A 26,432-nucleotide genomic window follows, 5' to 3' on the forward strand; every position below is an offset into this window, starting at 1 on the left:
GCCAATAAATCGATAACTTGACATCGCCTGCCGCGCATCTCTATTGCAGCAGGTGCCGGTGGATATAGTAATTGTATAGGAACAATAGGATCGGATTAGCCGAAATTCAGTGACAAGATGACCACGTTGCGACCCTTCACCTGTGACGACCTCTTCAAGTTCAACAATGTGTAAGTACGGTAGATAGCAATCGCATATCCAAAGCTAATGCCAATTCTGCCGTGTGCTCCGCCAGAAACTTTGACCCACTTACGGAGACCTACGGGCTGTCCTTCTACACCCAGTACCTGGCCAAGTGGCCGGAGTACTTTCAGCTTGCGGAGTCGCCCAGCGGACAAATAATGGGCTACAGTAAGTACTGCATTCCACTGTGCGCGTGGTTTCTTTGTTAATTGTGCTATACCTTTTACAGTCATGGGCAAGGTGGAAGGACACCTGGACAACTGGCACGGACACGTTACGGCGCTGACTGTCTCGCCCGACTACCGGCGACTGGGACTAGCTGCGCTGCTCATGAGTTTCCTGGAGGACATTTCTGAGAAGTAATGACATAAACCGCTGGATACAATCAAGACTCAACGACTACTTTTTTCCCAGAAAGCGGGCATACTTTGTGGATCTGTTTGTGAGGAAGAGCAACCAGGTGGCGATTAACATGTACACGAACCTCGGCTACATCATATACCGCACCATACTTGAGTACTACTCCGGCGACCAAGATGAGGATGCGTACGGTGAGACCATAAAGAATGTGCATTCACTTTTAAGGGACGCCTAACCGATGGTTTACCCACATTGCAGACATGAGAAAGGCCCTATCCAGAGACGTGAACAAGAAGTCGGTCATACCGTACACGCAGCCTGTACGACTGGAAGATATAGATATGAATTGATACGATATCAACCCAGTAGCGCCCGAAAACGCATTTATGTCTAACTGATCCCGATCCACCATTTTAAACGGGCGCGAGCGCATCACTTCGCAGTCCATTAAATTCTAGTTAATTTAGATATGTAAATAATCCGTAATTCCGTGATCAGCCCGGTGATAACATGCCATTCAAATCTAACCGGAGTCCCGCTTGCGAACCAACCCCCGGCAATATTTGCGTGTATATCCCACCCAAAACTAAGCCTGTAATTAAGTACTTGTCTGCCCCGTTACCAAATTCAGCTCATATTCTCGATAATTCTATTGACTTTGAAATTATTTAAAGATTTCTTAAGCCGATGCGTAAATAACCGTAACTCAAAGATTGTTCCACAGTTCTGAAGGTAAATAACGTAAGCAACTTGATTACTTCATCACCGTAAATGACAGCCAGTATCTAACGCCATCGATATATGCCCCCTATTAGCGCACACACGATCCTCTAACCGTGTCCAATGTTTTTTGCAGATCACAATGCGCGAGCTGCGCAGACAAATGCGACACGATCACTAAGTGGGAAGATCCTCGACAGATGTGGGCAGAGCCAACGCAATCCCAGATGTACTTTATCGGCCGATTCTTATTTACAAATGTGCTACGTAGAAACCCTTTTTAAAAATAAAAATTAATTCCCTGGCGTATAAAGTTCAATCGGCATTTGATTGGCAATCAAGGGAGAAAGCTCATTTACAACTTACCTTCAAATATTCTCGTTTTTCTTTGCCCTTTTTATTACTAGCAGCACGATAGAAGTTAATCTAGTGTTAAGGTCGTAATCAGATATGTAATACCCCGTGTTGTATGGGTAGTTTAGACTCGGCTCTTGCGCACTTATTCCTTCATTCCGAATTGGGATTGTTGCTAAAACAATCATAAATTGCCAGGTGTTTGCCAATCCCGAGTGACCTTTCGGTCTTGGCAACCACTGTTTTATCAATAGCTGACGTTCAGTTATCGTTCAGGTATCTGATTGATGGTCCACTCAGTCCGCGAAAAATGGCGAAGAAGGGAGGAGTCCAGCAGCTCCAGGCAGACCTTACCACGGATGAGGAGTTTGAGAAGTTCCTGCAGCGATCCGGATTGCTGGGTACGTGGTCGATGGGATTGGGAGCAATCTGACTGATCCAGTAATGGCTCTAATCCATGAGTGCTTCAGTGCTCGATATATACTCAGAGTGGTGCGGTCCCTGCCTCGGAATGGTGGGCAGCCTGCGGAAGATCAAGCTCGAGCTAGGAGGCGACAACCTGCAGCTGGCCATCGTAAGCTCCCACAGTCTGAAGAAGCACCAAAGTAGCGCACTAACATGCCCTTCTTCCCCAACAAATGCCAGTGCAAGGCGGGCTCCATATCCTATCTGAAGCGGTTCAACAAGAAGAGCGAGCCCACCTGGATGTTCGTCACGGTGAGTGGTCCATGGACAACTATGTTTCGTTAATTTGTTTGGGAATTTCAGAACGGCAAGGCCATCAACATCATGTTCGGCACGGATGTGCCCAAGCTGGTGGCCATGATCACCCGGCTGCTGCAGTCGACGATGGCCAGGGAATCGCACCTGAGCTACGAGGTCACCGAGCTCCAGCCGATGGAGCTGGAGCAGCTGGAGGTGCGCAACAAGGCGCTGCGCCTGGCCGAGGAAATCGAACTGGCGGAGAGCCGGCGGAAGCGGCTGGAATATCTTCACAGCGTCACCGACTGCATCATGGCCAACCTGCCAGATATCGGGATCACGGTGTTTGGGCCACAGGTGAATCGCGACATGTTCAAGAAGCTCTCGGAGCCGGCTGATCCGCTTAAGATCCAGTGCAAGGACCGCAAGGTCTTTCCCATTCTGCCCGGCGACATCGCCACGGTCAACTTCGCCGCGGAGAATCCCCTGGCCCCGGATGTCATCGAGCAGCTCTACGACAAGGAGTTGCTCATGTGCTTCTGGAAGGTGGAGGAGGTGCTTGGCACGCCGCCCACCGTGCTCCGTCAATATGCCCACGAGCTCACCAAGGAGACCATCAAGCCGCCGGACGAGTTCAACGAGGAGGAGATCACCGTGCCACCCATGATTGTGCCACTGGAGGTGACCGTGGAGATATCTGAGCCAGGTAAGGGTGCTGTCATCTTGGTTGATTTTATTTGTTCACAATTTTGCTCTCTGGTCAGAGCCATCATCGGAGAATGGGCTGGAGCAGTCGGACGCCGAGCACCTGGCCGAGATAAGGAGTGAAAATGTAGGGGAGGGCGAGGAAGAGATAGAGCCAGAGGTAGGGGCGGCGCCAGAGGCTGTTCCTGCAGCCGAAACTGCTCCGGTTCCGGCTAAGAAAACGAAGACCATTCGGATACCACCGATTTGGGTGCCCAGCGACCAGCGCACTCATGCAGCGCTCATCTACACGTACTTCCGTGTCCAGACCACGACCTTCCTTCCGCCGGATCCCGTGCCGGAGCCCCCGCACATCGTGATGATCTTCGACGCCTACAAGAAGAAGGATCTGGCCATTCTGCTCGAGACGTGTCGCGAGGACATTCCGCTCTACGGCTTCTACAACGGCGACAATCCGCTGACGGCGCAGTTCATTGCCAACTCCGTGGAGAAGTACAATGCCAAGCCGTATGTTCCGTAAGTACTGCCAACGATCCACTGGCCAGATGCGTTATCTGTTTGATCTTGTGCTGCAGTACGGACAAGATTGTGTTGAAAGTGAACAAGTTGAATAGTCCGACCATTCCCACGCTGATGGCCTACGGTCCCAGCTATGTCAGCGCCAACTCGGTGGTGGGACACCAGGAGGCCATCCAGTTCTTTCCTGCCAACTACAAGTCTGCTCTGCAGGAGGAGGAGGAACTGCACGCCGTCAAGGCGGAGAAGCCCAAGAAGCGCAAGAAGGTATAGGCTCTGGGGGAAGAGGATTCGGGAAGACCCTCTCCAGCTCACTAACGTTCGGATTCTGTTTCCGTTGCAGAATAAAAAGGGAGGCGATCCCGAGGAGAGCGGCAAGGCTGATGCCGGACCGGCGGATGCGCAGCTGGAGGCGGACGAGGCGGTGAAGACCTCGCCGGAGGAAGGCGCCTCCACGACGAGCAGCGGTGAAGACAGCTGCGAGAGTCGTCCCGCGACAGCCGATGGCGCCAATCCCGACGCTTCGGCCTCTTAGATGACCTAGCTCCAATAAAAAGTACTGTTTCATTCGTAAATATTATGATATAACACAATAATACCCATATATCCTTTTCCTTAACGGCAAAATTGAAAAAATTATACAAAAAATAAATATATACATATAATTAAAACCATTTCGTATTTAATTTTTTTAAAAAAAAGTTAATTCTAAACTAACACAATGTGAACAATTTGGCGCACTGTATTTTGAATCCGATTACCGGCAATAATTAGATGGGTAACCGTGCTATCGACAATCGATTTCCCAAGCAAAGGCTTATCAGCTGTTCCCCTCGTCACTAACGTGACGGTTTGTAAAATTAAATTGTATAATTGCTGTATTAAAACACAAGTTAAGCGCAACTTGCTGTCGACCGATGGATTCCAATCTGCGCAACGTAAGTGAAAGAGTGTTTGGACTTCCGCTGAACCTAACTCACTGTCCCCGCCTTTCAGCTCAAAGACTTTCTCACATTATACAACAAAGTGACGGAACTGTGTTTTAGCCGATGCGTGGATAATCTCAGCCAGCGCGACCTGGGCGGCCAGGAGGTATGTATCACGCTAGGGAATCCATAGAGGTATCTCTCTTTAAATGCTGTTTTTCACAATAGGACGTCTGTGTGGACAGGTGCGTTACTAAGTTCGCCCGCTTCAACCAGAATATGATGAAAGTCTACGTGGATGTGCAAACCACAATCAACGCCAAGCGCATGGAGGAGGTGGAGGAGAACGCCCGCAAGGCCGAGCAGCTACAGAAGGAGCAGGAAAAGGAGCGACTGAAAGAGGCGGCCGCCACGGCAGTACTTACCCCTGTCCAACCGCCTGTCGCTGGCAATTTGTCCATGTAGCAGCAGTGGCATGCAACGCCGCAGCTGCTGTTCTCAATCCTAGATAGCTAATCGCGGAGTCCAGCCCGCCCTCCACACACGCAGTCGGCAACCACACGTAATCTTTCTACAAACAACCAAAAAACGAACCAACCAACCACACGCAATGCGGAGCATTTGTCTTGTTGCGCTTATCGGCCTGCCAGGAGCTGGCAAGTCCTCGCTGTGCACCTGGCTGCTGGGTCAGCAAACTGCCCTCCGCGTCCGCCACATCGTTCATCTGTGCTACGACGACTTCCTTGATGCTACACCTTCGGCTGACCTAGCCTATAAGGAGCAGCGCGGCCGCATTTTTAAAGTAATTGAAAAACTCATTTCCGCCATTCAAGAAGATACCGATTGGCCGCCTCAAGTCCGTCGCATTTCCTCCAGTGGTGAATGCAACAGCGAAAGGCACCTCATCCTGTGCGACGATAACTTCTATTACCGCAGCATGCGCCACACGCTTCACCAGTTGTGCCGGGACTCTGGCTGCGTCTTCGGACAGATATACATGGCCCGTTCGCTTGACTCCTGTCTGCAGGCGAACTCGGCTAGGAGCAATGCCACTCGAGTGCCAGTGGACGTGGTGCGGCAGATGAACGAGCGGCTAGAGGCGCCAGACACTTCGGAAGCCTGGGAACGCAACAGTCTCACACTTCATGATCTGGATACAACAGGATCTGCGTTGCTTGCATTCATTAGTACCTTGCTCGACTTGCCCACGAAGAAGGCGACGACGGACTTGCCAACGGCGGCAGCAAAAAGTTTACGGCAAGATCAATCTCTGGTGCACTGCCTGGATCTGCTCCTGCGGACGCGCATTGGTGCATTGCTCCAAGAACTGCCACAAAACGAGGACAAGCGCTTGGCGGGCCAAATACTGAACAATAGGCGCAAGGAAATATTGATAAAATTCCGCACAGAGGGCGGCGGCAAACAGAGAGACGGCGATGGTGAGGATGACGCCTTGGAATACTATGTAAATTTGTTAAACTAGGCTAAGATAAGCTAAATTCGTTTGTGTGCCACACACTTATGTACGCAGCGACCTAAATACATACATATGTTACTAAACGCTGTCTTGGCATTAAAACTAGATTTATTTATCAAAAAATACAAGTTAATCTAATGGAGCCACCTCAGACCACCTTCACCTGGCTGACGTCCCGCTTCTCGATCATGCGCATCTGCTTCTTCTTCATGCGCTTCAGTTTGGCGGGATTCTTGATGACCTGGACGACTTCCGAGCGGCGCTCGTTCGCCAGGCGGCGCTCGGCGTTCTCCACGCGGCGCTGGTGCTTTTGGACGGCGTCCTCCTTGCGCTTGTCCTTGATCTCCTTGGAGCGCTCCTTGATGTAACGCAGCTCATTGCGCAGAGCCGTCTTCTTTTCAAAGGAAAGTCGGTTAACGGTCTTCTTGATTTTGCTGAATCTGCAAGGGAGGCCAAGGGATTAGATGACAATGCGATGGCTACGGATAAGGCACTTACTTCTCTTTGGGCGTCTTCCACGGCCGGTTCGACTTGGGTTGGCCGCGTGGAATGCTGTTCTCCGGCTTTTCTGCCTTCTTGGCCTTCGCCGGCTTCTTGGCTGGCACAGTTTCTGGTGCGGATTCACTCATTTTGCGGTTTAGTTTAATGTGAAATCAAATGCAAACAACACAAATACAAAACACGAATGCACGTGTTGTTCCACCGTCTATCGATATCACACAACATATGTTTGCGAAAGCCATCGGTAATCGGGGGGTTGCCTTCGATTACAAAACTATTGGGCGCCATTTCAGAATCATTTAAATTTTTGACCTTAAAGATGTGTTAAACTATATCTTATCTTGTGCGTCGAGAGAATTCTACGACATACTCAAAAACGAAGAGTGTAAACTAGTAGATAGTATTATCTATTCACCTGCACCATATTTCGGGTTTCCCAACAAACAGTTCCATTATTTATTTTACGCTTTTATTGTATTAACATTATTAGCAAAAATTAAATATTTTGTTCAACTAGGAACAAGGAACCCAATATTGTTTTAATGTGCGTTCTAATTTTGTAAAAATCAAATACGGAATCAATAGTTTAAAGTAGTTTATGTTTGTTTTTGAACCAGGAAAAACAAGAATTTTATTTCACTACAATTTAACAATTTCGACGGGGCTCGCCAAACCCAGTAGACGATGCCTGCCCACCGATTTCCTGGCAACTTTGGCATTATTCTACATATGTACAAAGATTCACGTCGACAAGCTGTGGTCGCCCGAATGGGAGTGAGTTCAAGAACCGGACGACTTCGTCACCTGATTGCTCCGATTGTGCTGGTCGATGTTGTAGTGGTAGAAGAATGACTTGCCGTACTCGAAGGACGAAATCATTATCGCACACGCGGGCGCCACCTTGAAGAGTCGGGGGCCCAGTCCAGAGAAAATGGCGGGCACTCCGCCCAGGCGGTAAATGCTGGCCAGGCGCACCGCCACCGACTTGGTGGCCACTTGCTTGGGGGGATTATCTGCCGTAATGCAAACCGAACCATTGTCAATGCTGCTACGGGAGTTGGTTGCAGCAAGCTGAACCACATTGGGCCTACCTGAGAATATGAACTTCTCGCCAAATTCGATCTGCTCGTGCGTTTTCACCACATCGAAGGGCGTGGTGATAGTGGCGGCCACCTGAAAAGCGAAATATAAAGTGTTACTACAACATAGTCCACTGTTTTCCAGTGCAGTTATCTTACCGATCCGGATATCGCTCCCGCCGCAAAACTGAAGCTAAACGACGGCTCCACCACGCCAAAGGAGCTCTTTAGGTACTCGTAGCAGGTCCAGTAGATGCCGGAAAAGGGCACGTCGCGCAGGATTGTGGGCGGTAGACCGCGCCACAAACCCAGTACTCCCTGCGACTGCACCACTTGGCGAATGGTGCCAAACATCTCGGCGTGCGTCATGCGCTGCGACTGCATCTTGGTGCGGATTAGCTCGACGGGACTCACACAGGTAACGGCTAGGATGCGGGCCGATACGCCGGCCAGCAGCGGCACCAAAAATGGAATCGGGAGTGGAATGTCGTGGGCACTGGTATCCGGGCGTCGCATGTACTTGTAGTGGATGTCGGTGAAACGGGCCTTGAACTGCTCATAAGCCACAAAGTATATGATGGTCGAGGGCAGGGCCGAGATTAGCGTTGGGCTGAGCCCCGACCACAGGGAACCGATTCCCTCAGTGCGGCTAATTTTGATGAATGCGTCCTGAAGAAAGGCTTGGTTAAGTCCGGATCCCGGTTTTTCTAACGATTGCCACTTACAATGGTGCCAGAAAAACGGGGAGCGGGCTTGGCGGCTGCTGGGTTGGGCGTGTCCGGGCCGCAGGGGCAGATGTGGTCCATGAGGCCGTTGCAGTAGAGGAAGCACTTGTTTGAGAGCAGCGCTTGCTGCTGGGCCTGCAGCCGGGTCTTGATCACATCCAGAGGGGTCACTGCAATGGTAAATATATCAGTCAACCACTGGGATTATGCTTAAAGGTGTGGTCCGGACAACATACTAAAGCAGGCCGTCACCATGGCGCCCGTACAAGCGGATGCCACTTGCTGCAGCGGTCGGATCCGGAAACGGGGGTCCGTCATTGTGGCTTTCGTCGGATTTTGGCTTGAAGCAGCCGCCATTGCAGCCATTGCAGCACTGGCTACAGCAAATTGGCCGCAGGCCTCCCTCTTAGCAGCCATGGCAGATGCACTTGCTCTTCCACGCGATTGGCGGTTGCTTCAATGGGAGCCCCGGTAAGCTGGTGGCGCGTAACGGTGATGTGAAATGAGATGAGAAGGTGAGTCGCGTACCACTCAACGGTGTGTTTGTTGTCTATGTTCAGATGGGCTATTCGTCAAGCCTCCCGGTCATTGTGAAATAATTTACGGGTCCAAAAGAAAACACCGTGCTAGTCCGTTTTTCCCATTTCCATTCCGTTCCACGTCGATCAGCTGTTGCCGCTGGGCGCTATCGATAGTGAAGTCGGAACGGAAATGCTATCGCGGTGCAATCGAAAAACGTTATTTTTGATCGTTTGAATGGTTGAATTAAAAAATTATATTTACATATTTTGGCTTAACTAAAGTGCCCTCATTTACCATACTTTATCGTCTCCAGTTCACATACCTGCCTCCTGGAGATCCAGGTTGTAGTGGAAGAAGAACGACTTGCTGTACTCGAAGGTGGAGATCATGATGGCGCAGGCGGGAACCACACGGAGCATGCGCGGCATTACCCCAACGTAGAGGCCCCGCACTCCCTGCAGCCTGTAGATTTGGCGCATTCGTGAGAGCACCGACGGCTTGGATTTGGAGACGGCACTGGGTGGCGTCTTTGGTCGTGCTCCGGCACCGGCTTCTGCAGCTGCACCTGTTCCCGCTCCCACCTCCTCGTACAGCACGTCCTGACCCAGCTCAATCTGCGTGTGTGTGGTGATCAGGTCAAAGGGCATGGTCACAAAGGTAGCCACCTGCGGAATGACGTTACCAAAACTCGATTACTCTCGACGAAAAGCTACGGTTTTCGGTGTGTGGCAGAGCACTGCTCACCCTCACCCACCGCTCCGGAGATGGCGCCCGTGAGGAAGCTAAAGAGGAATGTGGGCTCCGTGACGCTAAAGGCCCGCTTAATCGCCTCGTAGACCGCCCAGTAGGTTCCCGAGAATGGTGCGTCCCGCATCACGGTGGGCGGCCAGCCCCGCCATAGACCCAGGATACCGTGCTGGCGGATTAACGAGCGCAGCACGCGCCACAGCTCGGAGTAGGTCATGTACTCCGACTGCATCTTGATGCGCACCATCTCGATGGGCGTGATGGCCGTGACCACAATGGTGCGCGAGCAAATGCCCGAGGCCATGGGCACGTAGTACGGCAGCGATGTGGTGGTTACCGGCGCGGTGGCGCTCACATTTATTCCCCTGGTGGCCTGGTCCAGGGGATCCCCTCCGTCGGCTCCCGGCACTTGGTCCGCCATGTCGGATTCCTCAAACTTCTGCGGGACCATGTAGAGGTGGGACAGGGAATTCTTGATATACTCGTATGTCAGAAAATAGATAATCGTGGAGGGCAGGGCCGAAACTAACGTGGGACTAAGGCCCGCCCACAAGCCGCTGAAGCCACTGGTGCAGATGATCTTGACAAAGGCATCCTGCGCCCGAAAAATAAGATACATAATGATGATAATGAAGCTAGAAAGCCAAACCCACCATGGCGCCGCGTAGGGGCCGAAGGTTTCGCGGATCCCGGCCTGGTTTCGGTATGCAGATGTCGCTGGAGCGGCACACGTGGGTCATCAGGCCGTTGTGGTAGACGTAGCATAGCTTGGAAACAGTCGGTCGCTGGCGGATCGCGTGCTGTGTCTGGACGCGCGTTTTCACAACTTCCAAGGGCGTCACTGGCCGAGTAAGGTTTGGTTAGACCTCTGGGTAACTCACCTATTCCGCCGAATTAACTCACCCACAAACGTTGTGATGAGGCCACCGACGAGGGCAGACATGACCTGCTGCATGGGTTTGATGCGGTACCGCGGATCCGCACTCAGGATCAGCGTGGTCAGCCGCAGCGGATCCAACTCCTTGCACTCCAATCGACTCCCTTCCATCTCGCCGCCGTTTCCCGTTTGGGACATTAGCTGCGGCGGCATCATTTTGTTATGTATTTGCTTAGAAATCTGTTTTAGTTTTGTGTATCTCAGGCGACCGAGATGTCGCCTGACAATTTGGTTGATTCCAATTAGACAGGACCACCGGTCTTCAGGGAAGACATCACTGTGCAGCGCCAACAATTTGGTGAGATATCTGATCTGAGTCGAAGGTTTTTCGTAACGAACGAACTTTAATTTAAGAAGAATATTGAATGAGCTGAAACGTCAAGCCTGGCCCATATGATTCCTTTTTCCTATTGTATTCCAATTAATAACATTTGCCACTCCTAAATATACACAAAATCCATAAACTTTATTTAATCCTCTCGATTCCCTAAAGGGAAAGGTACATCATTTTAAAAGTGAAATGTGTCGGCAGCTAATTAGTCAATGATGCCCAACTCACTGATCAAAATCCCCGCAGTTGGATAAATATTGATTTATTTTCGATGGCAGGAAAGGAAAACCAATGGGGGGCAACTACGACAAAATTGATTACGTTTAATGCGAAAATTATAAATATGAATTAAATTAATCAAATTTAATAATAATTTGAATTATATTTAAGTTAATGAGTAGTACGTCAGTAACATAGTTTAGCTTTAAGTCAGAACCAAAAAAATTAATCATTTAGATAGGATTGGATTAAACTCAATGTGTGTATGATTTAATCTGATCGGCGGCAGCCCGGACTCCTCCCGCTGCGTGGGCCATGGTGACTGGATAACTGGGCAGGGCCTTCACTTGTGGGCGATGGGAATCAGTGTCTCGCCAGCGGTGAGTGCTGGCAGGGGAGCGTCCACGGTCAGGACTCCGTCCTTGCTGAGGGACGAGCGGATGGACTCGGGGTTTACGCCCTTGGGCAGCAGGAACTCCCGGTTGTACTCCCTGTACACGCTCTTTGTGTCCGACTTCTCCTCGTGCTTGGCGTGCACCTAATCCAAGGGAAGATATCTCTGTTAGAGCGACTTACGGGCATACAAATCCTGAGCAGAGACTTACCAATAGCTTCTGGTCGACGGTTTTCACCACAATTTCCTCGGGCGCGTACTGGCTGACATCGAAGCGCAGCTTCAGCACTTTGTTATCGCCCTCATCCTGCAATTACGGAAATTAGTGTTATCATTTGGCAACCAGGAATAGCTTTCGTGCATTGCTTACCTGGATCAAGGGTGAGCTAATGTCGGAGACGTAGTTCTGTTGCTTGGGGATTCGGGATGGCAGAGCCGAGTTTGTCGTTGAGCTGCAAATAGGTTGAAATGCACATAAGTATTACAATTGAGTGAAACGAAACTTAAAAACAAGTAGATTCCAAATAAAATCAAAAGTGTTAGGGATGCGTGAAGGAACCTGGTGGAGGAGTTTGTGGTTGTGGTAGTAGTGGTTCTGGTGGTCCTAGTGCTACGAAAGGTGTTTTGCAGTGTGCGCGTGAAGGCCTCCATGCTGCTGCTTCTTCGGGATGAAACTGATCCGGACAGAACGAACCCAACTTAAATGAAGCCGCGATGCTCGAGGGCTATCTAATAATAGATCTGGCTTCCGCTTGGAAGCGAAATATGTACATATGTGTACATCTATACGGATGTGGGGGGAGCAGCTGGCACCCTCGAAATATAAATCTCCACATGTCTGCATTGGGTGTTATAATTTCTATTTTAAGGACATTCCCATAAGTGAATTGAGATTCGGGGGAATCTTCTAGGCTTTATGTTCAAGTCGTGTCTTAGGACACAGTATGCTTAGAAAGACTAAACATAAAAATATACCATAGGATCCAAAATTTCCCTTTGCTTACAAGTATTATCAGTTCATCTATCAGTTTTAAGCGAAGTGTATAAATTTCTAGTAATATAAGTCTGAACATGCGATTTTAGTCTGTGAATACGTGTGGGGATTGCAATTACACTTAGCCAATGCAGTAGTTACCAACAATTAGGGGTTGAGTATAGAAGGAAACATTGAGGATAAACATGAAATAAAAGTTTAGGTTGTAAACATTCTACGTTATTGTACCTGGTAGTTGTTGTTTTTTTAGTAGAGCTTTTGTTTTAAGATAGGAGAGGAGATTATTATAATATGGAAATTATTGCGGTTGTTTAATATTTTCCAAGCGGCAAGAAAGAGAAAAATAGAGAAAATATTTGTATATTGAGTTAGATAAAAGGTAATTACACAAGGGGCAGCATATTTTTACTTTTATATAAGGAAATGCCATAGAATCGGTAATAGAGTTATGCTGTTTTAACGAAAACCAACAACAATTTTTAAGACGGTTCGGTTAATATTTATTGGCTCATGTTGTACAAGTTTCTTATATGTATGTGAATATATCAATGATTGCTCCTTTGTTTTCCGTACTGCCAGCCACCAAACTGTTTTAGACTGTAATTTTATGTATCTTTTAAGATCCAAGTACTTGAAGTGTGGCGTCTAAAATAAAAAATATATTATCCACGAGAGAGATAAGTATTCATAAAATTACATATTTACCCAGGAAATAATTTATTGGTCGTAACTGTTCACTTTGTATTACATGTTGTCGCACAGCTTTAGCCACTTTGTATATTTATATTTTTGGACTTTCGGAAGAGAATTTAAAATAGTATATCTAAACTTATTTATTTTTTGTGATTTAATTTGTTTTTCACTTCACTCTCACTTTAAATGACAAGTCATTTGATTTTTTAACTATTTGTCTGTTTTTAAGGTCCACCTTAATCTGCACTCTTAGCTTACGGGATCTGATTTGCCGTTAAGCCGCTGTGCGTGTCGTGTCGCTATGATGGCCTTGTAGGTGTGTGTGTGTGCTTGCGAGTGAGAGTCGTTGATAACCGGCCATCAACTGCCACTTCGCGAATTTAGCGGAGGAAGCTTATCAATCGGAGCCGAAACGTGAACGTGCGTGGGCTTTCTGGCGACCTTGCGACTGACTTGCTTTCCGAGGTTGATCGCCCCGCGAAGAGAGAAATCAATAGTGCGCTAATGATAAGTACCAATAACCGTTAGTCGCCTGGCCAAAGTTTCTTTGGTCAGCATGAAGAGGCACCTGCCCTCCCACTCTGGAAACCGCTCTCACTACCACCCTCTCTCCACAGCCCACGTATGTACGTGTGAGTGTGTGGTGGGACTACAATATCTCGCTGGCATCTGATGACAATGATGTCATGCATATTTTTTCGTTATTGAAAAGCCAAACGAAAGGAAACCAAAGAAGAACGAAAATAAACACAGGCACGAGAGACAGCAAAGAAACCAGAACAAGCGCAAACAAAATGGCTCTCTTTTGTTGTTTGCGGTGCGCGCGAGTGTGTGTTTGTATGTGCGTGTGTGTGTGTGTGAAACAAATGTCGAATTATAATATCGATTACCGGCGAAGATCGCCGCTTTGTCATCGATTGGAATCGAATTGAATCAAGTCGAAGCGCAGCGCAGCGCAATAGCTAAAAATTGACATGATATCATCGCAAACCGCTGCTCATTTGAATTATCAGCATCCAGCCACCAATATTGGCAACTAAATCGCCGCAGCGTGTGCTCATCCCAACTGAAAACTGACCGTGTGTGTGAAAGCTTTTCGCAAATACCCAGCCATTTGCTGAGTAAATATGTACATACATATGTATGTACATATGAATGTAGCGTATGATCTTAGCGTACTTATTTGTTTAAACTGTGCGCACACACAACCGATCGCAAGGCCGATTAATGAGTCTATAAATTAGGCAAACCGTTGCTGCTGCCTATGCTTGGCATCCACACGATCCGTCCGATCTGGCCAATACAATTTCCATGCATCGGTATAGATAATCCCATCAATTTATTTCACTGGGAAGCCCATCTAAATCCCCCTGAATCCGCAGACTCAGCAGATTCGAATATTTGAAGGCGCCAGCATTGAAGTGCGGTTTATGCTTATGGCCAAGTCGCAAATAAGGCCCTGCACCCACCCACAATCCATCGTTAGTATTCATATGTAAGTACATACTCGTACATATGTATGTGTATGTACAAGAAAGTTTTTTTAAGATATGCAAATTGCCCGAACAGCTTTTGGCAACTACGTCGGAATGGCATATTTGTAAACATGTTTTTGTAATGCCATAATTAAATATAGTTAGGAATCCGATTGCAGCTTGTAGTGGAAGCTAAACAATTTATTGTCCACGGATGGTCGAGATATTGTGTGCTCGACATGTACTATTACTGGGGCTATGCACGTAAAATCCAAAACCAAGTAGCCAAAGCGCTCCAAATCCCAACTTCGGTAGGGGAGACCTACCTGTATAGATTTACCGCCCTGTATCTGGGCCTGCGTTTATTCCGCGCTGAGCCATTCGGATATCACGCAGCGTTTCAATCGACGACACGCCACAGCCACAGCCAAAGCCAAAGCCGCATACATAGGTCAAAGGTTGCGACAATGGTCAGTAAAAGGCGGATAATCGCCGATTCCACGCATCAGTAATATGATTGAATTTGATTGAAATTTGGCAAGTATGTATATACTGAAATACTATCTAAACTGCTAGACTACGTGGCCAATCTCTGGCGATTAGGCTAATCGCCCAAGCACCCTGGCACCCAACTTACGCTGCCACTGTGTGTTTGCCTTCCTTTCCAATTAAATTTGCAGCCAGGAACAGGAGCACAGGTGTAGCTGGGGGGCAACCAATTTGGGTTAATTTCCTTTCACTGCCAACTTTGGCGTTGAATGGGCAAAGTTGAAAGGCGGAATGCCGAGTTCCTGAAGAGTGGAAAGAGTCGGGCGGGAAGTTTCTGTTGTGGCCATGCAAATGCAGTGGCGACCATGGAGAAGCCAACAACAAATAGTCCATCAGTTCGATTGCGTCATACGCCGAGGTCGTCCCAATAGCAACCAAAACTGGCGCCCACGCAACGCAACTCCAATGGAAAGGCTAACGAGGCGCGCAACCGCGACGGCGTCGGAGGCGACATAACATAATATTTGCCATTTGCCTGGGGCATTGTTTGTTTATTAATCGCTGATTTGGGCAATAAACCCATGTTCATTGAAAACGACACTAACAACGTCGTAACTGGAATTCCACTGGAATTTTCTCTAATTCGTATGAATATGCGAGGGTGTCAATCCTGAATCACTTAATTGGCTTGCAAATGAAAATAGATTGCTCAGTAGACGACGCGTTTGCCAGTTAATAGTTTAAAAAACTACAAAATGTTAGACAGGTGTGTGTAAAAATAGTTCGAAATTGCAAAATCACGATCCATCCGATCGTAGCCGTGCTTTTGCTTTCCACTTTCAAATATTTAATACTACTCGCAGAGACCAGATTTTAATATCTTATCTCACTATCAACAATTACATTTTTCTGCTTAGGTAGGAACCCCACGCACACACAGGCACACACACACACACACGCAGACGCGCACATAACGGAATGTCTTGGCACAGGTGATTCTCAAAGTTCGAAAAATTCCGTTATGCCCTACATAACGGTTGCATAAACCAATGGGACTCGAGATCGAGCGGAAGGGAAGGAAGGTGAAGTGAAGGAAGAGGCGCTGGCGAACCGGGGGGAGGGGGATTACTTGCGGGTGGCGGGCGGATACACATGTGTTTCTTGGCCGGAGACAGCGGCGGAGAATTTAGAACTGGTGACTCATCCTCCCCCAGAGCGACGGCAAAGAAACACACATAGTGTATCTGGGGCGAGTATCGAATCGGGCCGCTCGCCTTCTATAAGGCCCACTGTTTGGTGTGTATGTTGTACATATGTACAAACATATGTACATACGTACGAATCTGTGAGTGAAGTGCTCCAGACCAGTGGGCGATGTGGCAAGATGTGCGCCTATATTTAGAGATGCCCACAACCAGACGACGAAGGGAGTTGGTGGTGCCATCGCTCTATACCCCGGCGAATCAGGCAGTAAAACCCACAGTTGTACCCACTGCTATCACTAGTATCACTGGTATCATCGGTAACCCGCTCACCTGGTGGACTCGAAGAAGTTAGCCTCGCGGTTCATCAGCTCGTGACGGAACTTGGCCATCTCCTCCTCCATTTTGCGCATCTCGGAGTCGAAGCGCTCGCGGATGTTGCTGAACTCCGTGTCGATGACGCTGAAGTCGCCCAGCTTGATGGGGATATTCCTCTTGTTAGCCTCGGCCATTTTTGTGCTGTTTGTTGGTGGTTATTTGGTGGTTGCTTCGCTAGATGGAGTCTCCAATCTCTTTGATGTACACTGTATACCGTATATACTGTATACCGCTCTATTATTCTCTGCTCTGCTCTACGCGCTTTCGAGCTTGTTCACTTGCTAATCGACCGACAGAGCAACCAAAAAAAAAGGGGAACTCGATGGGTTTTCTATATGTATTCGAAACTCAAGACGTTCGTGTGTGGTTTCGGTTGGACGTATTGCACAGATAGCCGCGTTTCAATTTCTCGACTGTTTTGCATTCTGAGTGAGTCTTTGCTTTTATAGCTTTTGTACCGATTGTACTTCGATTGCCGCTGCGCAGTATGGCGCTATCGATAGGTCGACGACGCGACGATGACTACATCGATTGGTTAATGGGCGGTAATTTGAATATGTTAATACTGTCGTCTAATTCATTTGTGCTTCTATTCCCTAAATGAAATAGATTAAGTGTACTGTAATCAGTTAATGTCATATATCGTTGAATTCGAAATCGAAAAAGTAGGGATAGACATAGTTAGGTATGCTTATCATAATTATCTGAATGCGGCGTGCACCATTTTTGAGTGTTGTGAGTGCTAGAGTGAAGCTGAGTATGAGTGGTGAGTGTGAGTATGAGTGCGCAAGTGGCGCTGCAAGCGATCGTGTTGAGTTAACCGGTTGTCGAATAACGCATCCTACCGTTTTGGGAAATGTTCTTTGGTGGAGAGTGGTGCACATTGGTAGAAAGTGAGTTTTCCGCGCTGTGGGTTGGCATTATCCATCGTCTTAAAATAGAACATTTATGGCGTGCTGGCCCACGATACCTTGTTCATGGTAGCGGGCTTACACCCAAAGCTCATCATCATTAAGACCTTAAATCAAAAAGCCAATTCCGCCCAGTGTGCAGAGTCGATAAATCCCAATATTAGACCGGGTGGGTGTATAACGTTGGCGGCCCAAATACACACAGAGAAAATGAGTACGGAACATATTGATTTGAATATCTCTATGCTGCGCTAAGATGGCTAAGCATGTACTATTGTAAACCTAAAAGCCTCGTATAACAATTACATTATAGAATTGGTTCCTTGCTCTACCAGTGGGCGTTATGCATTGCAGTATCTACAATATTGTAATTAGACATTAGGTGTAAAATATATAACCTGTTTTTCTGCCAGTGTGCTCAGCCATATCCATGGAACTACCCACTTCGCATCGGTTTGTTTGTAAACAAATGCCAAATGAGTCAGCCGCGTGACATTGGCGCTCGGAGTCGAGAATCGTGAATCGGGAATCCAGTCGAGTCCATTCGATTCGAGCACGGAGGTTTCCTTTTAGGGAGCGTCTGACAGGGGTATTAAAATGAAATTAATGAGGTCCGGTTGCAGAGTTGCAACTGCAGTAAAAGTGTGAGATGTGGAAGCTTTTTGTACAACAAGTTGGCTACCGTAAGGTAAATGAATCAATATGCATCTGCATGAATGCAAAACAATATGAATTGAATAAAATAAAATGTTTTAGCTGAACAAACTAAATTTTATTTTCAAATTAGCAATGGGTTTTCATTTACAACAAAGCAATTAGCTGAAGATCATATTTTATTTATATTAAAGCTGTTATTGCATGCACATAATTTGTATTTATATTTTTACCAGTTCAAAAGCGACATATTAAAATGACATTTTTGGATTTCTCGCAGAGGGAGCATCGTTTGTATTTTGAATCCGTGACCGTTTTATTGCCCGAAATTCCATCGGGGGCAACGGCAGTTGGGCCATCCAAATAATTATAGATTTAATCACGAATTACGAAAATAAAATGACAATCATCGCTGCTCAACGGCTGAGGTGTTTTCATTGTGTTTTTCACAGCGCCCACATGCTCGCAATGGCCGTTAATGCCGCCTGTCCAAGCAACAAACTCATTTTCATCAATAATGTCGACCTTGAAGTCCCCAGTGCCTCCACTAAGCCCCCGCTCGGCAATCCGCGAAAATAATGGGGATACATCGCATCCGTTGCATATTTGTGTTGTCAGCTGCAGATCGTGGATACTTCTTCAGGACTCCCATTTCATCATTTTCTAAAGGGGATTCCATTTAACTCAATTACACTCGCTTATGAGTTTTAAAATATTTCATGAATGAATTCATATTCATGATATCAGTATTTTGATCAGAACTTTGGTAATATTGGTCCAATCATGGAATGTCATACCTCGTTGAGTTCGTAATTAAATTTCCAATCGAACTGTGTTCAAAAATTAAAGTTGAACTTTAAAAAAATTTTTTTCCAATTTTTGACCATCATTTTTGAATGTTTGTCGAAAATCGTGTTTCTGCGACTATAAATATCAGTATTTTGATCATAACTTTGGTAATATTGGTCCAATCATGGAATGTCATACCTCGTTGAGTTCGTAATTAAATTTCCAATCGAACTGTGTTCAAAAATGAAAGTTGAACTTAAAAAAATTTTTTTTCCAATTTTTGACCATCATTTTTGAAGGTTTGTCGAAAATCGTGTTTCTGCGACTATAAATATCAGTATTTTGATCATAACTTTGGTAATATTGGTCCAATCATGGAATGTCATACCTCGTTGAGTTCGTAATTAAATTTCCAATCGAACTGTGTTCAAAAATGAAAGTTGAACTTTAAAAAATTTTTTTTCCAATTTTTGACCATCATTTTTTAATGTTTGTCGAAAATCGTGTTTCTGCGACTATAAATATCAGTATTTTGATCATAACTTTGGTAATATTGGTCCAATCATGGAATGTCATACCTCGTTGAGTTCGTAATTAAATTTCCAATCGAACTGTGTTCAAAAATGAAAGTTGAACTTTAAAAAATTTTTTTTCCAATTTTTGACCATCATTTTTGAAGGTTTGTCAAAAATCGTGTTTCTGCGACTATAAATATCAGTATTTTGATCATAACTTTGGTAATATTGGTCCAATCATGGAATGTCATACCTCGTTGAGTTCGTAATTAAATTTCCAATCGAACTGTGTTCAAAAATGAAAGTTGAACTTTAAAAAATTTTTTTTCCAATTTTTGACCATCATTTTTGAATGTTTGTCGAAAATCGTGTTTCTGCGACTATAAATATCAGTATTTTGATCATAACTTTGGTAATATTGGTCCAATCATGGAATGTCATACCTCGTTGAGTTCGTAATTAAATTTCCAATCGAACTGTGTTCAAAAATGAAAGTTGAACTTTAAAAAATTTTTTTTCCAATTTTTGACCATCATTTTTGAATGTTTGTCGAAAATCGTGTTTCTGCGACTATAAATATCAGAATTTTGATCATAACTTTGGTAATATTGGTCCAATCATGGAATGTCATACCTCGTTGAGTTCGTAATTAAATTTCCAATCGAACTGTGTTCAAAAATGAAAGTTGAACTTAAAAAAAATTTTTTTCCAATTTTTGACCATCATTATTGAATGTTTGTCGAAAATCGTGTTTCTGCGACTATAAATATCAGTATTTTGATCATAACTTTGGTAATATTGGTCCAATCATGGAATGTCATACCTCGTTGAGTTCGTAATTAAATTTCCAATCGAACTGTGTTCAAAAATGAAAGTTGAACTTTAAAAAATTTTTTTTCCACTTTTTGATCATCATTTTTGAATGTTTGTCGAAAATCGTGTTTCTGCGACTATAAATATCAGTATTTTGATCATAACTTTGGTAATATTGGTCCAATCATGGAATGTCATACCTCGTTGAGTTCGTAATTAAATTTCCAATCGAACTGTGTTCAAAAATGAAAGTTGAACTTTAAAAAATTTTTTTTTCCAATTTTTGACCATCATTTTTGAATGTTTGTCGAAAATCGTGTTTCTGCGACTATAAATATCAGTATTTTGATCATAACTTTCGTAATATTGGTCCAATCATGGAATGTCATACCTCGTTGAGTTTGAACTTTAAAAAATTTTTTTTCCACTTTTTGACCATCATTTTTGAATGTTTGTCGAAAATCGTGTTTCTGCGACTATAAATATCAGTATTTTGATCATAACTTTGGTAATATTGGTCCAATCATGGAATGTCATACCTCGTTGAGTTCGTAATTAAATTTCCAATCGAACTGTGTTCAAAAATGAAAGTTGAACTTTAAAAAATTTTTTTTTCCAATTTTTGACCATCATTTTTGAATGTTTGTCGAAAATCGTGTTTCTGCGACTATAAATATCAGTATTTTGATCATAACTTTGGTAATATTGGTCCAATCATGGAATGTCATACCTCGTTGAGTTCGTAATTAAATTTCCAATCGAACTGTGTTCAAAAATGAAAGTTGAACTTTAAAAAATTTTTTTTCCAATTTTTGACCATCATTTTTGAATGTTTGTCGAAAATCGTGTTTCTGCGACTATAAATATCAGTATTTTGATCATAACTTTGGTAATATTGGTCCAATCATGGAATGTCATACCTCGTTGAGTTCGTAATTAAATTTCCAATCGAACTGTGTTCAAAAATGAAAGTTGAACTTAAAAAAAATTTTTTTCCAATTTTTGACCATCATTTTTGAATGTTTGTCGAAAATCGTGTTTCTGCGACTATAAATATCAGTATTTTGATCATAACTTTCGTAATATTGGTCCAATCATGGAATGTCATACCTCGTTAAGTTCGTAATTAAATTTCCAATCGAACTGTGTTCAAAAATGAAAGTTGAACTTTAAAAAAAATTTTTTCCACTTTTTGACCATCATTTTTGAATGTTTGTCGAAAATCGTGTTTCTGCGACTATAAATATCAGTATTTTGATCATAACTTTGGTAATATTGGTCCAATCATGGAATGTCATACCTCGTTGAGTTCGTAATTAAATTTCCAATCGAACTGTGTTCAAAAATGAAAGTTGAACTTTAAAAAATTTTTTTTCCAATTTTTGACCATCATTTTTGAATGTTTGTCGAAAATCGTGTTTCTGCGACTATAAATATCAGTATTTTGATCATAACTTTCGTAATATTGGTCCAATCATGGAATGTCATACCTCGTTGAGTTTGAACTTTAAAAAATTTTTTTTCCACTTTTTGACCATCATTTTTGAATGTTTGTCGAAAATCGTGTTTCTGCGACTATAAATATCAGTATTTTGATCATAACTTTGGTAATATTGGTCCAATCATGGAATGTCATACCTCGTTGAGTTCGTAATTAAATTTCCAATCGAACTGTGTTCAAAAATGAAAGTTGAACTTTAAAAAATTTTTTTTCCAATTTTTGACCATCATTTTTGAATGTTTGTCGAAAATCGTGTTTCTGCGACTATAAATATCAGTATTTTGATCATAACTTTGGTAATATTGGTCCAATCATGGAATGTCATACCTCGTTGAGTTCGTAATTAAATTTCCAATCGAACTGTGTTCAAAAATGAAAGTTGAACTTTAAAAAATTTTTTTTCCACTTTTTGACCATCATTTTTGAATGTTTGTCGAAAATCGTGTTTCTGCGACTATAAATATCAGAATTTTGATCATAACTTTGGTAATATTGGTCCAATCATGGAATGTCATACCTCGTTGAGTTCGTAATTAAATTTCCAATCGAACTGTGTTCAAAAATGAAAGTTGAACTTTAAAAAATTTTTTTTCCACTTTTTGACCATCATTTTTGAATGTTTGTCGAAAATCGTGTTTCTGCGACTATAAATATCAGTATTTTGATCATAACTTTGGTAATATTGGTCCAATCATGGAATGTCATACCTCGTTGAGTTCGTAATTAAATTTCCAATCGAACTGTGTTCAAAAATGAAAGTTGAACTTAAAAAAAATTTTTTTCCAATTTTTGACCATCATTTTTGAATGTTTGTCGAAAATCGTGTTTCTGCGACTATAAATATCAGTATTTTGATCATAACTTTCGTAATATTGGTCCAATCATGGAATGTCATACCTCGTTAAGTTCGTAATTAAATTTCCAATCGAACTGTGTTCAAAAATGAAAGTTGAACTTTAAAAAAAATTTTTTCCACTTTTTGACCATCATTTTTGAATGTTTGTCGAAAATCGTGTTTCTGCGACTATAAATATCAGTATTTTGATCATAACTTTGGTAATATTGGTCCAATCATGGAATGTCATACCTCGTTGAGTTCGTAATTAAATTTCCAATCGAACTGTGTTCAAAAATGAAAGTTGAACTTTAAAAAATTTTTTTTCCACTTTTTGATCATCATTTTTGAATGTTTGTCGAAAATCGTGTTTCTGCGACTATAAATATCAGTATTTTGATCATAACTTTGGTAATATTGGTCCAATCATGGAATGTCATACCTCGTTGAGTTCGTAATTAAATTTCCAATCGAACTGTGTTCAAAAATGAAAGTTGAACTTTAAAAAATTTTTTTTTCCAATTTTTGACCATCATTTTTGAATGTTTGTCGAAAATCGTGTTTCTGCGACTATAAATATCAGTATTTTGATCATAACTTTCGTAATATTGGTCCAATCATGGAATGTCATACCTCGTTGAGTTTGAACTTTAAAAAATTTTTTTTCCACTTTTTGACCATCATTTTTGAATGTTTGTCGAAAATCGTGTTTCTGCGACTATAAATATCAGTATTTTGATCATAACTTTGGTAATATTGGTCCAATCATGGAATGTCATACCTCGTTGAGTTCGTAATTAAATTTCCAATCGAACTGTGTTCAAAAATGAAAGTTGAACTTTAAAAAATTTTTTTTCCAATTTTTGACCATCATTTTTGAATGTTTGTCGAAAATCGTGTTTCTGCGACTATAAATATCAGTATTTTGATCATAACTTTGGTAATATTGGTCCAATCATGGAATGTCATACCTCGTTGAGTTCGTAATTAAATTTCCAATCGAACTGTGTTCAAAAATGAAAGTTGAACTTTAAAAAATTTTTTTTCCACTTTTTGACCATCATTTTTGAATGTTTGTCGAAAATCGTGTTTCTGCGACTATAAATATCAGAATTTTGATCATAACTTTGGTAATATTGGTCCAATCATGGAATGTCATACCTCGTTGAGTTCGTAATTAAATTTCCAATCGAACTGTGTTCAAAAATGAAAGTTGAACTTTAAAAAATTTTTTTTCCACTTTTTGACCATCATTTTTGAATGTTTGTCGAAAATCGTGTTTCTGCGACTATAAATATCAGTATTTTGATCATAACTTTGGTAATATTGTTCCAATCATGGAATGTCATACCTCGTTGAGTTCGTAATTAAATTTCCAATCGAACTGTGTTCAAAAATGAAAGTTGAACTTTAAAAAATTTTTTTTTCCAATTTTTGACCATCATTTTTGAATGTTTGTCGAAAATCGTGTTTCTGCGACTATAAATATCAGTATTTTGATCATAACTTTGGTAATATTGGTCCAATCATGGAATGTCATACCTCGTTGAGTTCGTAATTAAATTTCCAATCGAACTGTGTTCAAAAATGAAAGTTGAACTTTAAAAAATTTTTTTTCCAATTTTTGACCATCATTTTTGAATGTTTGTCGAAAATCGTGTTTCTGCGACTATAAATATCAGTATTTTGATCATAACTTTGGTAATATTGGTCCAATCATGGAATGTCATACCTCGTTGAGTTCGTAATTAAATTTCCAATCGAACTGTGTTCAAAAATGAAAGTTGAACTTAAAAAAAATTTTTTTCCAATTTTTGACCATCATTTTTGAATGTTTGTCGAAAATCGTGTTTCTGCGACTATAAATATCAGTATTTTGATCATAACTTTCGTAATATTGGTCCAATCATGGAATGTCATACCTCGTTAAGTTCGTAATTAAATTTCCAATCGAACTGTGTTCAAAAATGAAAGTTGAACTTTAAAAAAAATTTTTTCCACTTTTTGACCATCATTTTTGAATGTTTGTCGAAAATCGTGTTTCTGCGACTATAAATATCAGTATTTTGATCATAACTTTGGTAATATTGGTCCAATCATGGAATGTCATACCTCGTTGAGTTCGTAATTAAATTTCCAATCGAACTGTGTTCAAAAATGAAAGTTGAACTTTAAAAAATTTTTTTTCCACTTTTTGATCATCATTTTTGAATGTTTGTCGAAAATCGTGTTTCTGCGACTATAAATATCAGTATTTTGATCATAACTTTGGTAATATTGGTCCAATCATGGAATGTCATACCTCGTTGAGTTCGTAATTAAATTTCCAATCGAACTGTGTTCAAAAATGAAAGTTGAACTTTAAAAAATTTTTTTTTCCAATTTTTGACCATCATTTTTGAATGTTTGTCGAAAATCGTGTTTCTGCGACTATAAATATCAGTATTTTGATCATAACTTTCGTAATATTGGTCCAATCATGGAATGTCATACCTCGTTGAGTTTGTAATTAAATTTCCAATCGAACTGTGTTCAAAAATGAAAGTTGAACTTTAAAAAATTTTTTTTCCACTTTTTGACCATCATTTTTAAATGTTTGTCGAAAATCGTGTTTCTGCGACTATAAATATCAGTATTTTGATCATAACTTTGGTAATATTGGTCCAATCATGGAATGTCATACCTCGTTGAGTTCGTAATTAAATTTCCAATCGAACTGTGTTCAAAAATGAAAGTTGAACGTTAAAAAATTTTTTTTCAAATTTTTGACCATCATTTTTGAATGTTTGTCGAAAATCGTGTTTCTGCGACTAAATATCAGTATTTTGATCATAACTTTGGTAATATTGGTCCAATCATGGAATGTCATACCTCGTTGAGTTCGTAATTAAATTTCCAATCGAACTCTGTTCAAAAATGAATGTTGAACTTTAAAAAATTTTTTTTCCAATTTTTGACCATCATTTTTGAAGGTTTGTCGAAAATCGTGTTTCTGCGACTATAAATATCAGTATTTTGATCATAACTTTGGTAATATTGGTCCAATCATGGAATGTCATACCTCGTTGAGTTCGTAATTAAATTTCCAATCGAACTGTGTTCAAAAATGAAAGTTGAACTTTAAAAAATTTTTTTTCCAATTTTTGACCATCATTTTTGAATGTTTGTCGAAAATCGTGTTTCTGCGACTAAATATCAGTATTTTGATCATAACTTTGGTAATATTGGTCCAATCATGGAATGTCATACCTCGTTGAGTTCGTAATTAAATTTCCAATCGAACTGTGTTCAAAAATAAAAGTTGAATTAAAAAAAAAAATCCAAATTTTGACCATGATTTTTTAATGTTTGCCGAAAATTGTGTTTCTGCCATTATAAATAAAAATTAATTCTACTCAATTACACTCGCTTTTGAGTTTTAAATTAATTCTACTCAATTACACTCGCTTTTGAGTTTTGATATATTTTATGAATTCCGATAAGCTAGGTGGATAATAAATAGGAATCATCTAGAAACATGAGTCTGCAGTATGTGTATTATTGTTTTGCCAAGACAACTGAAATAATTTACATACATATCTACATAAATACGTACATACATATCTCGTGAAGATCAACGAGAAATTGGGAAAACAAATTTTCCCCACGTCACCAGAGAATTCTACTCACACGGCAATCGAAGCAAAAAGCAGAACAAGTGTATATATATAGGATGTGTATATAAGTGCTGTAGTCATTTGCCGGCATGTCATCCCACTTAAACTCATAGTCCATTCCAAATCGAA

At 42.4% G+C, this 26,432-nt stretch overlaps 8 protein-coding genes across 14 annotated transcripts; 4 read left to right on the forward strand and 4 right to left on the reverse strand.

Moving 5' to 3' along the window:
• The first annotated feature begins 12 nt into the window (after positions 1–12).
• LOC6525164 (N-alpha-acetyltransferase 20) lies at positions 13–1,582 on the forward strand. 2 transcript variants are annotated; one of them, XR_001453835.2, is made up of 6 exons: positions 13–170; positions 236–351; positions 413–542; positions 598–734; positions 802–1,275; positions 1,400–1,582. XR_001453835.2 is itself a non-coding variant. In XM_002100966.3 (6 exons), exons 1-6 carry the CDS (start codon positions 118–120, stop codon positions 1,442–1,444), a joined length of 543 nt encoding a protein of 180 aa, XP_002101002.2. In that variant the 5' UTR covers positions 13–117; the 3' UTR covers positions 1,445–1,582. The 2 variants fall into 2 exon arrangements, 1 of the variants encoding a protein (XP_002101002.2); XM_002100966.3 differs by having other exon boundaries at positions 802–863.
• Positions 1,583–1,786: 204 nt separating this feature from the next.
• LOC6525165 lies at positions 1,787–4,191 on the forward strand. The gene is made up of 7 exons (XM_002100967.4): positions 1,787–2,018; positions 2,088–2,191; positions 2,263–2,334; positions 2,386–3,025; positions 3,084–3,540; positions 3,600–3,807; positions 3,884–4,191. Exons 1-7 carry the CDS (start codon positions 1,928–1,930, stop codon positions 4,073–4,075), a joined length of 1,764 nt encoding a protein of 587 aa, XP_002101003.1. The 5' UTR covers positions 1,787–1,927; the 3' UTR covers positions 4,076–4,191.
• A 139-nt stretch (positions 4,192–4,330) lies between these two features.
• On the forward strand, positions 4,331–6,026 carry LOC6525166 (mitochondrial import inner membrane translocase subunit Tim10B). The gene is made up of 3 exons (XM_002100968.4): positions 4,331–4,478; positions 4,537–4,632; positions 4,695–6,026. The coding sequence occupies exons 1-3, from the start codon at positions 4,458–4,460 to the stop codon at positions 4,929–4,931; spliced, it is 354 nt and encodes a 117-aa protein (XP_002101004.1). The 5' UTR covers positions 4,331–4,457; the 3' UTR covers positions 4,932–6,026.
• On the forward strand, positions 5,077–6,026 carry LOC6525167 (L-seryl-tRNA(Sec) kinase). Its single transcript, XM_039371811.2, has one exon. The coding sequence runs from the start codon at positions 5,077–5,079 to the stop codon at positions 5,947–5,949; it is 873 nt and encodes a 290-aa protein (XP_039227745.1). The 3' UTR covers positions 5,950–6,026.
• A 3-nt stretch (positions 6,027–6,029) lies between these two features.
• Positions 6,030–6,657, reverse strand: LOC6525168 (coiled-coil domain-containing protein 86). Its single transcript, XM_002100970.4, has 2 exons — positions 6,442–6,657; positions 6,030–6,383 (listed from the first exon to the last, which is right to left on the reverse strand). Exons 1-2 carry the CDS (start codon positions 6,570–6,572, stop codon positions 6,092–6,094), a joined length of 423 nt encoding a protein of 140 aa, XP_002101006.1. The 5' UTR covers positions 6,573–6,657; the 3' UTR covers positions 6,030–6,091.
• A 382-nt stretch (positions 6,658–7,039) lies between these two features.
• Positions 7,040–8,909, reverse strand: LOC6525169 (solute carrier family 25 member 40). 2 transcript variants are annotated; one of them, XM_002100971.4, is made up of 5 exons: positions 8,485–8,908; positions 8,249–8,418; positions 7,683–8,192; positions 7,536–7,617; positions 7,040–7,457 (listed from the first exon to the last, which is right to left on the reverse strand). In XM_002100971.4, exons 1-5 carry the CDS (start codon positions 8,663–8,665, stop codon positions 7,225–7,227), a joined length of 1,176 nt encoding a protein of 391 aa, XP_002101007.1. In that variant the 5' UTR covers positions 8,666–8,908; the 3' UTR covers positions 7,040–7,224. The 2 variants fall into 2 exon arrangements, with proteins under 2 accessions (XP_002101007.1, XP_015046126.1); XM_015190640.3 differs by having other exon boundaries at positions 7,040–7,617; positions 8,485–8,909.
• On the reverse strand, positions 8,633–10,859 carry LOC6525170 (solute carrier family 25 member 40). Of its 3 annotated transcripts, XM_002100972.4 has the most exons (5): positions 10,421–10,856; positions 10,171–10,358; positions 9,525–10,112; positions 9,093–9,435; positions 8,633–8,724 (listed from the first exon to the last, which is right to left on the reverse strand). In XM_002100972.4, exons 1-5 carry the CDS (start codon positions 10,608–10,610, stop codon positions 8,705–8,707), a joined length of 1,329 nt encoding a protein of 442 aa, XP_002101008.2. In that variant the 5' UTR covers positions 10,611–10,856; the 3' UTR covers positions 8,633–8,704. The 3 variants fall into 3 exon arrangements, with proteins under 3 accessions (XP_002101008.2, XP_015046127.1, XP_039227708.1); XM_015190641.3 differs by lacking the exon at positions 8,633–8,724 and having other exon boundaries at positions 9,309–9,435; positions 9,521–10,112; positions 10,421–10,859; XM_039371774.1 differs by lacking the exon at positions 8,633–8,724 and having other exon boundaries at positions 9,309–9,435; positions 9,515–10,112; positions 10,421–10,859.
• Positions 10,860–11,031: 172 nt separating this feature from the next.
• On the reverse strand, positions 11,032–17,061 carry LOC6525171 (heat shock protein beta-1). Of its 3 annotated transcripts, XM_002100973.4 has the most exons (5): positions 16,585–17,061; positions 12,621–12,647; positions 11,769–11,850; positions 11,610–11,705; positions 11,032–11,542 (listed from the first exon to the last, which is right to left on the reverse strand). In XM_002100973.4, exons 1-5 carry the CDS (start codon positions 16,761–16,763, stop codon positions 11,348–11,350), a joined length of 579 nt encoding a protein of 192 aa, XP_002101009.1. In that variant the 5' UTR covers positions 16,764–17,061; the 3' UTR covers positions 11,032–11,347. The 3 variants fall into 3 exon arrangements, with proteins under 3 accessions (XP_002101009.1, XP_015046128.1, XP_015046129.1); XM_015190642.2 differs by lacking the exon at positions 12,621–12,647 and having other exon boundaries at positions 16,585–17,059; XM_015190643.2 differs by lacking the exons at positions 12,621–12,647; positions 16,585–17,061 and adding an exon at positions 11,958–12,064.
• Between the last annotated feature and the right edge of the window lie 9,371 nt (positions 17,062–26,432).

Source organism: Drosophila yakuba, chromosome X, assembly GCF_016746365.2.
Source record: "Drosophila yakuba strain Tai18E2 chromosome X, Prin_Dyak_Tai18E2_2.1, whole genome shotgun sequence".
Taxonomy (NCBI): Eukaryota; Metazoa; Arthropoda; class Insecta; order Diptera; family Drosophilidae; genus Drosophila; species Drosophila yakuba.

What these genes read in the sequence shown, in the direction of transcription:
- LOC6525171 (XM_002100973.4), bottom strand. Translation starts at nt 16,763, where the DNA reads ATGGCCGAGGCTAACAAGAGGAATATCCCCATCAAGCTGGGCGACTTC. An exon ending in AACTTCTTCGAGTCCACCAG is followed by an intron (nt 12,648 to 16,584) that starts GTGAGCGGGTTA and finishes TTAAAACAAAAG; the next exon opens with CTCTACTAAAAAAACAACAA. An exon ending in TTAGCTCACCCTTGATCCAG is followed by an intron (nt 11,706 to 11,768) that starts GTAAGCAATGCA and finishes CCGTAATTGCAG; the next exon opens with GATGAGGGCGATAACAAAGT.
- LOC6525166 (XM_002100968.4), top strand. Translation starts at nt 4,458, where the DNA reads ATGGATTCCAATCTGCGCAAC. An exon ending in TGGATTCCAATCTGCGCAAC is followed by an intron (nt 4,479 to 4,536) that starts GTAAGTGAAAGA and finishes CCCGCCTTTCAG; the next exon opens with CTCAAAGACTTTCTCACATT. An exon ending in GCGACCTGGGCGGCCAGGAG is followed by an intron (nt 4,633 to 4,694) that starts GTATGTATCACG and finishes TTTTCACAATAG; the next exon opens with GACGTCTGTGTGGACAGGTG.
- LOC6525169 (XM_015190640.3), bottom strand. Translation starts at nt 8,665, where the DNA reads ATGGCTGCTAAGAGGGAGGCCTGCGGCCAATTTGCTGTAGCCAGTGCT. An exon ending in CCCGTTTTTCTGGCACCATT is followed by an intron (nt 8,193 to 8,248) that starts GTAAGTGGCAAT and finishes GCCTTTCTTCAG; the next exon opens with GACGCATTCATCAAAATTAG. An exon ending in CGGGAGCGATATCCGGATCG is followed by an intron (nt 7,618 to 7,682) that starts GTAAGATAACTG and finishes TTCGCTTTTCAG; the next exon opens with GTGGCCGCCACTATCACCAC.
- LOC6525164 (XM_002100966.3), top strand. Translation starts at nt 118, where the DNA reads ATGACCACGTTGCGACCCTTCACCTGTGACGACCTCTTCAAGTTCAAC. An exon ending in CTGGAGGACATTTCTGAGAA is followed by an intron (nt 543 to 597) that starts GTAATGACATAA and finishes CTTTTTTCCCAG; the next exon opens with AAAGCGGGCATACTTTGTGG. An exon ending in CCAAGATGAGGATGCGTACG is followed by an intron (nt 735 to 801) that starts GTGAGACCATAA and finishes CCCACATTGCAG; the next exon opens with ACATGAGAAAGGCCCTATCC.
- LOC6525167 (XM_039371811.2), top strand. Translation starts at nt 5,077, where the DNA reads ATGCGGAGCATTTGTCTTGTTGCGCTTATCGGCCTGCCAGGAGCTGGC.
- LOC6525165 (XM_002100967.4), top strand. Translation starts at nt 1,928, where the DNA reads ATGGCGAAGAAGGGAGGAGTCCAGCAGCTCCAGGCAGACCTTACCACG. An exon ending in GCAGCGATCCGGATTGCTGG is followed by an intron (nt 2,019 to 2,087) that starts GTACGTGGTCGA and finishes TGAGTGCTTCAG; the next exon opens with TGCTCGATATATACTCAGAG. An exon ending in CGTGGAGATATCTGAGCCAG is followed by an intron (nt 3,026 to 3,083) that starts GTAAGGGTGCTG and finishes CTCTCTGGTCAG; the next exon opens with AGCCATCATCGGAGAATGGG.
- LOC6525170 (XM_002100972.4), bottom strand. Translation starts at nt 10,610, where the DNA reads ATGATGCCGCCGCAGCTAATGTCCCAAACGGGAAACGGCGGCGAGATG. An exon ending in GGCCCCTACGCGGCGCCATG is followed by an intron (nt 10,113 to 10,170) that starts GTGGGTTTGGCT and finishes TTTCGGGCGCAG; the next exon opens with GATGCCTTTGTCAAGATCAT. An exon ending in CGGGCGCCATCTCCGGAGCG is followed by an intron (nt 9,436 to 9,524) that starts GTGGGTGAGGGT and finishes GTCATTCCGCAG; the next exon opens with GTGGCTACCTTTGTGACCAT.
- LOC6525168 (XM_002100970.4), bottom strand. Translation starts at nt 6,572, where the DNA reads ATGAGTGAATCCGCACCAGAAACTGTGCCAGCCAAGAAGCCGGCGAAG. An exon ending in TGGAAGACGCCCAAAGAGAA is followed by an intron (nt 6,384 to 6,441) that starts GTAAGTGCCTTA and finishes CCTCCCTTGCAG; the next exon opens with ATTCAGCAAAATCAAGAAGA.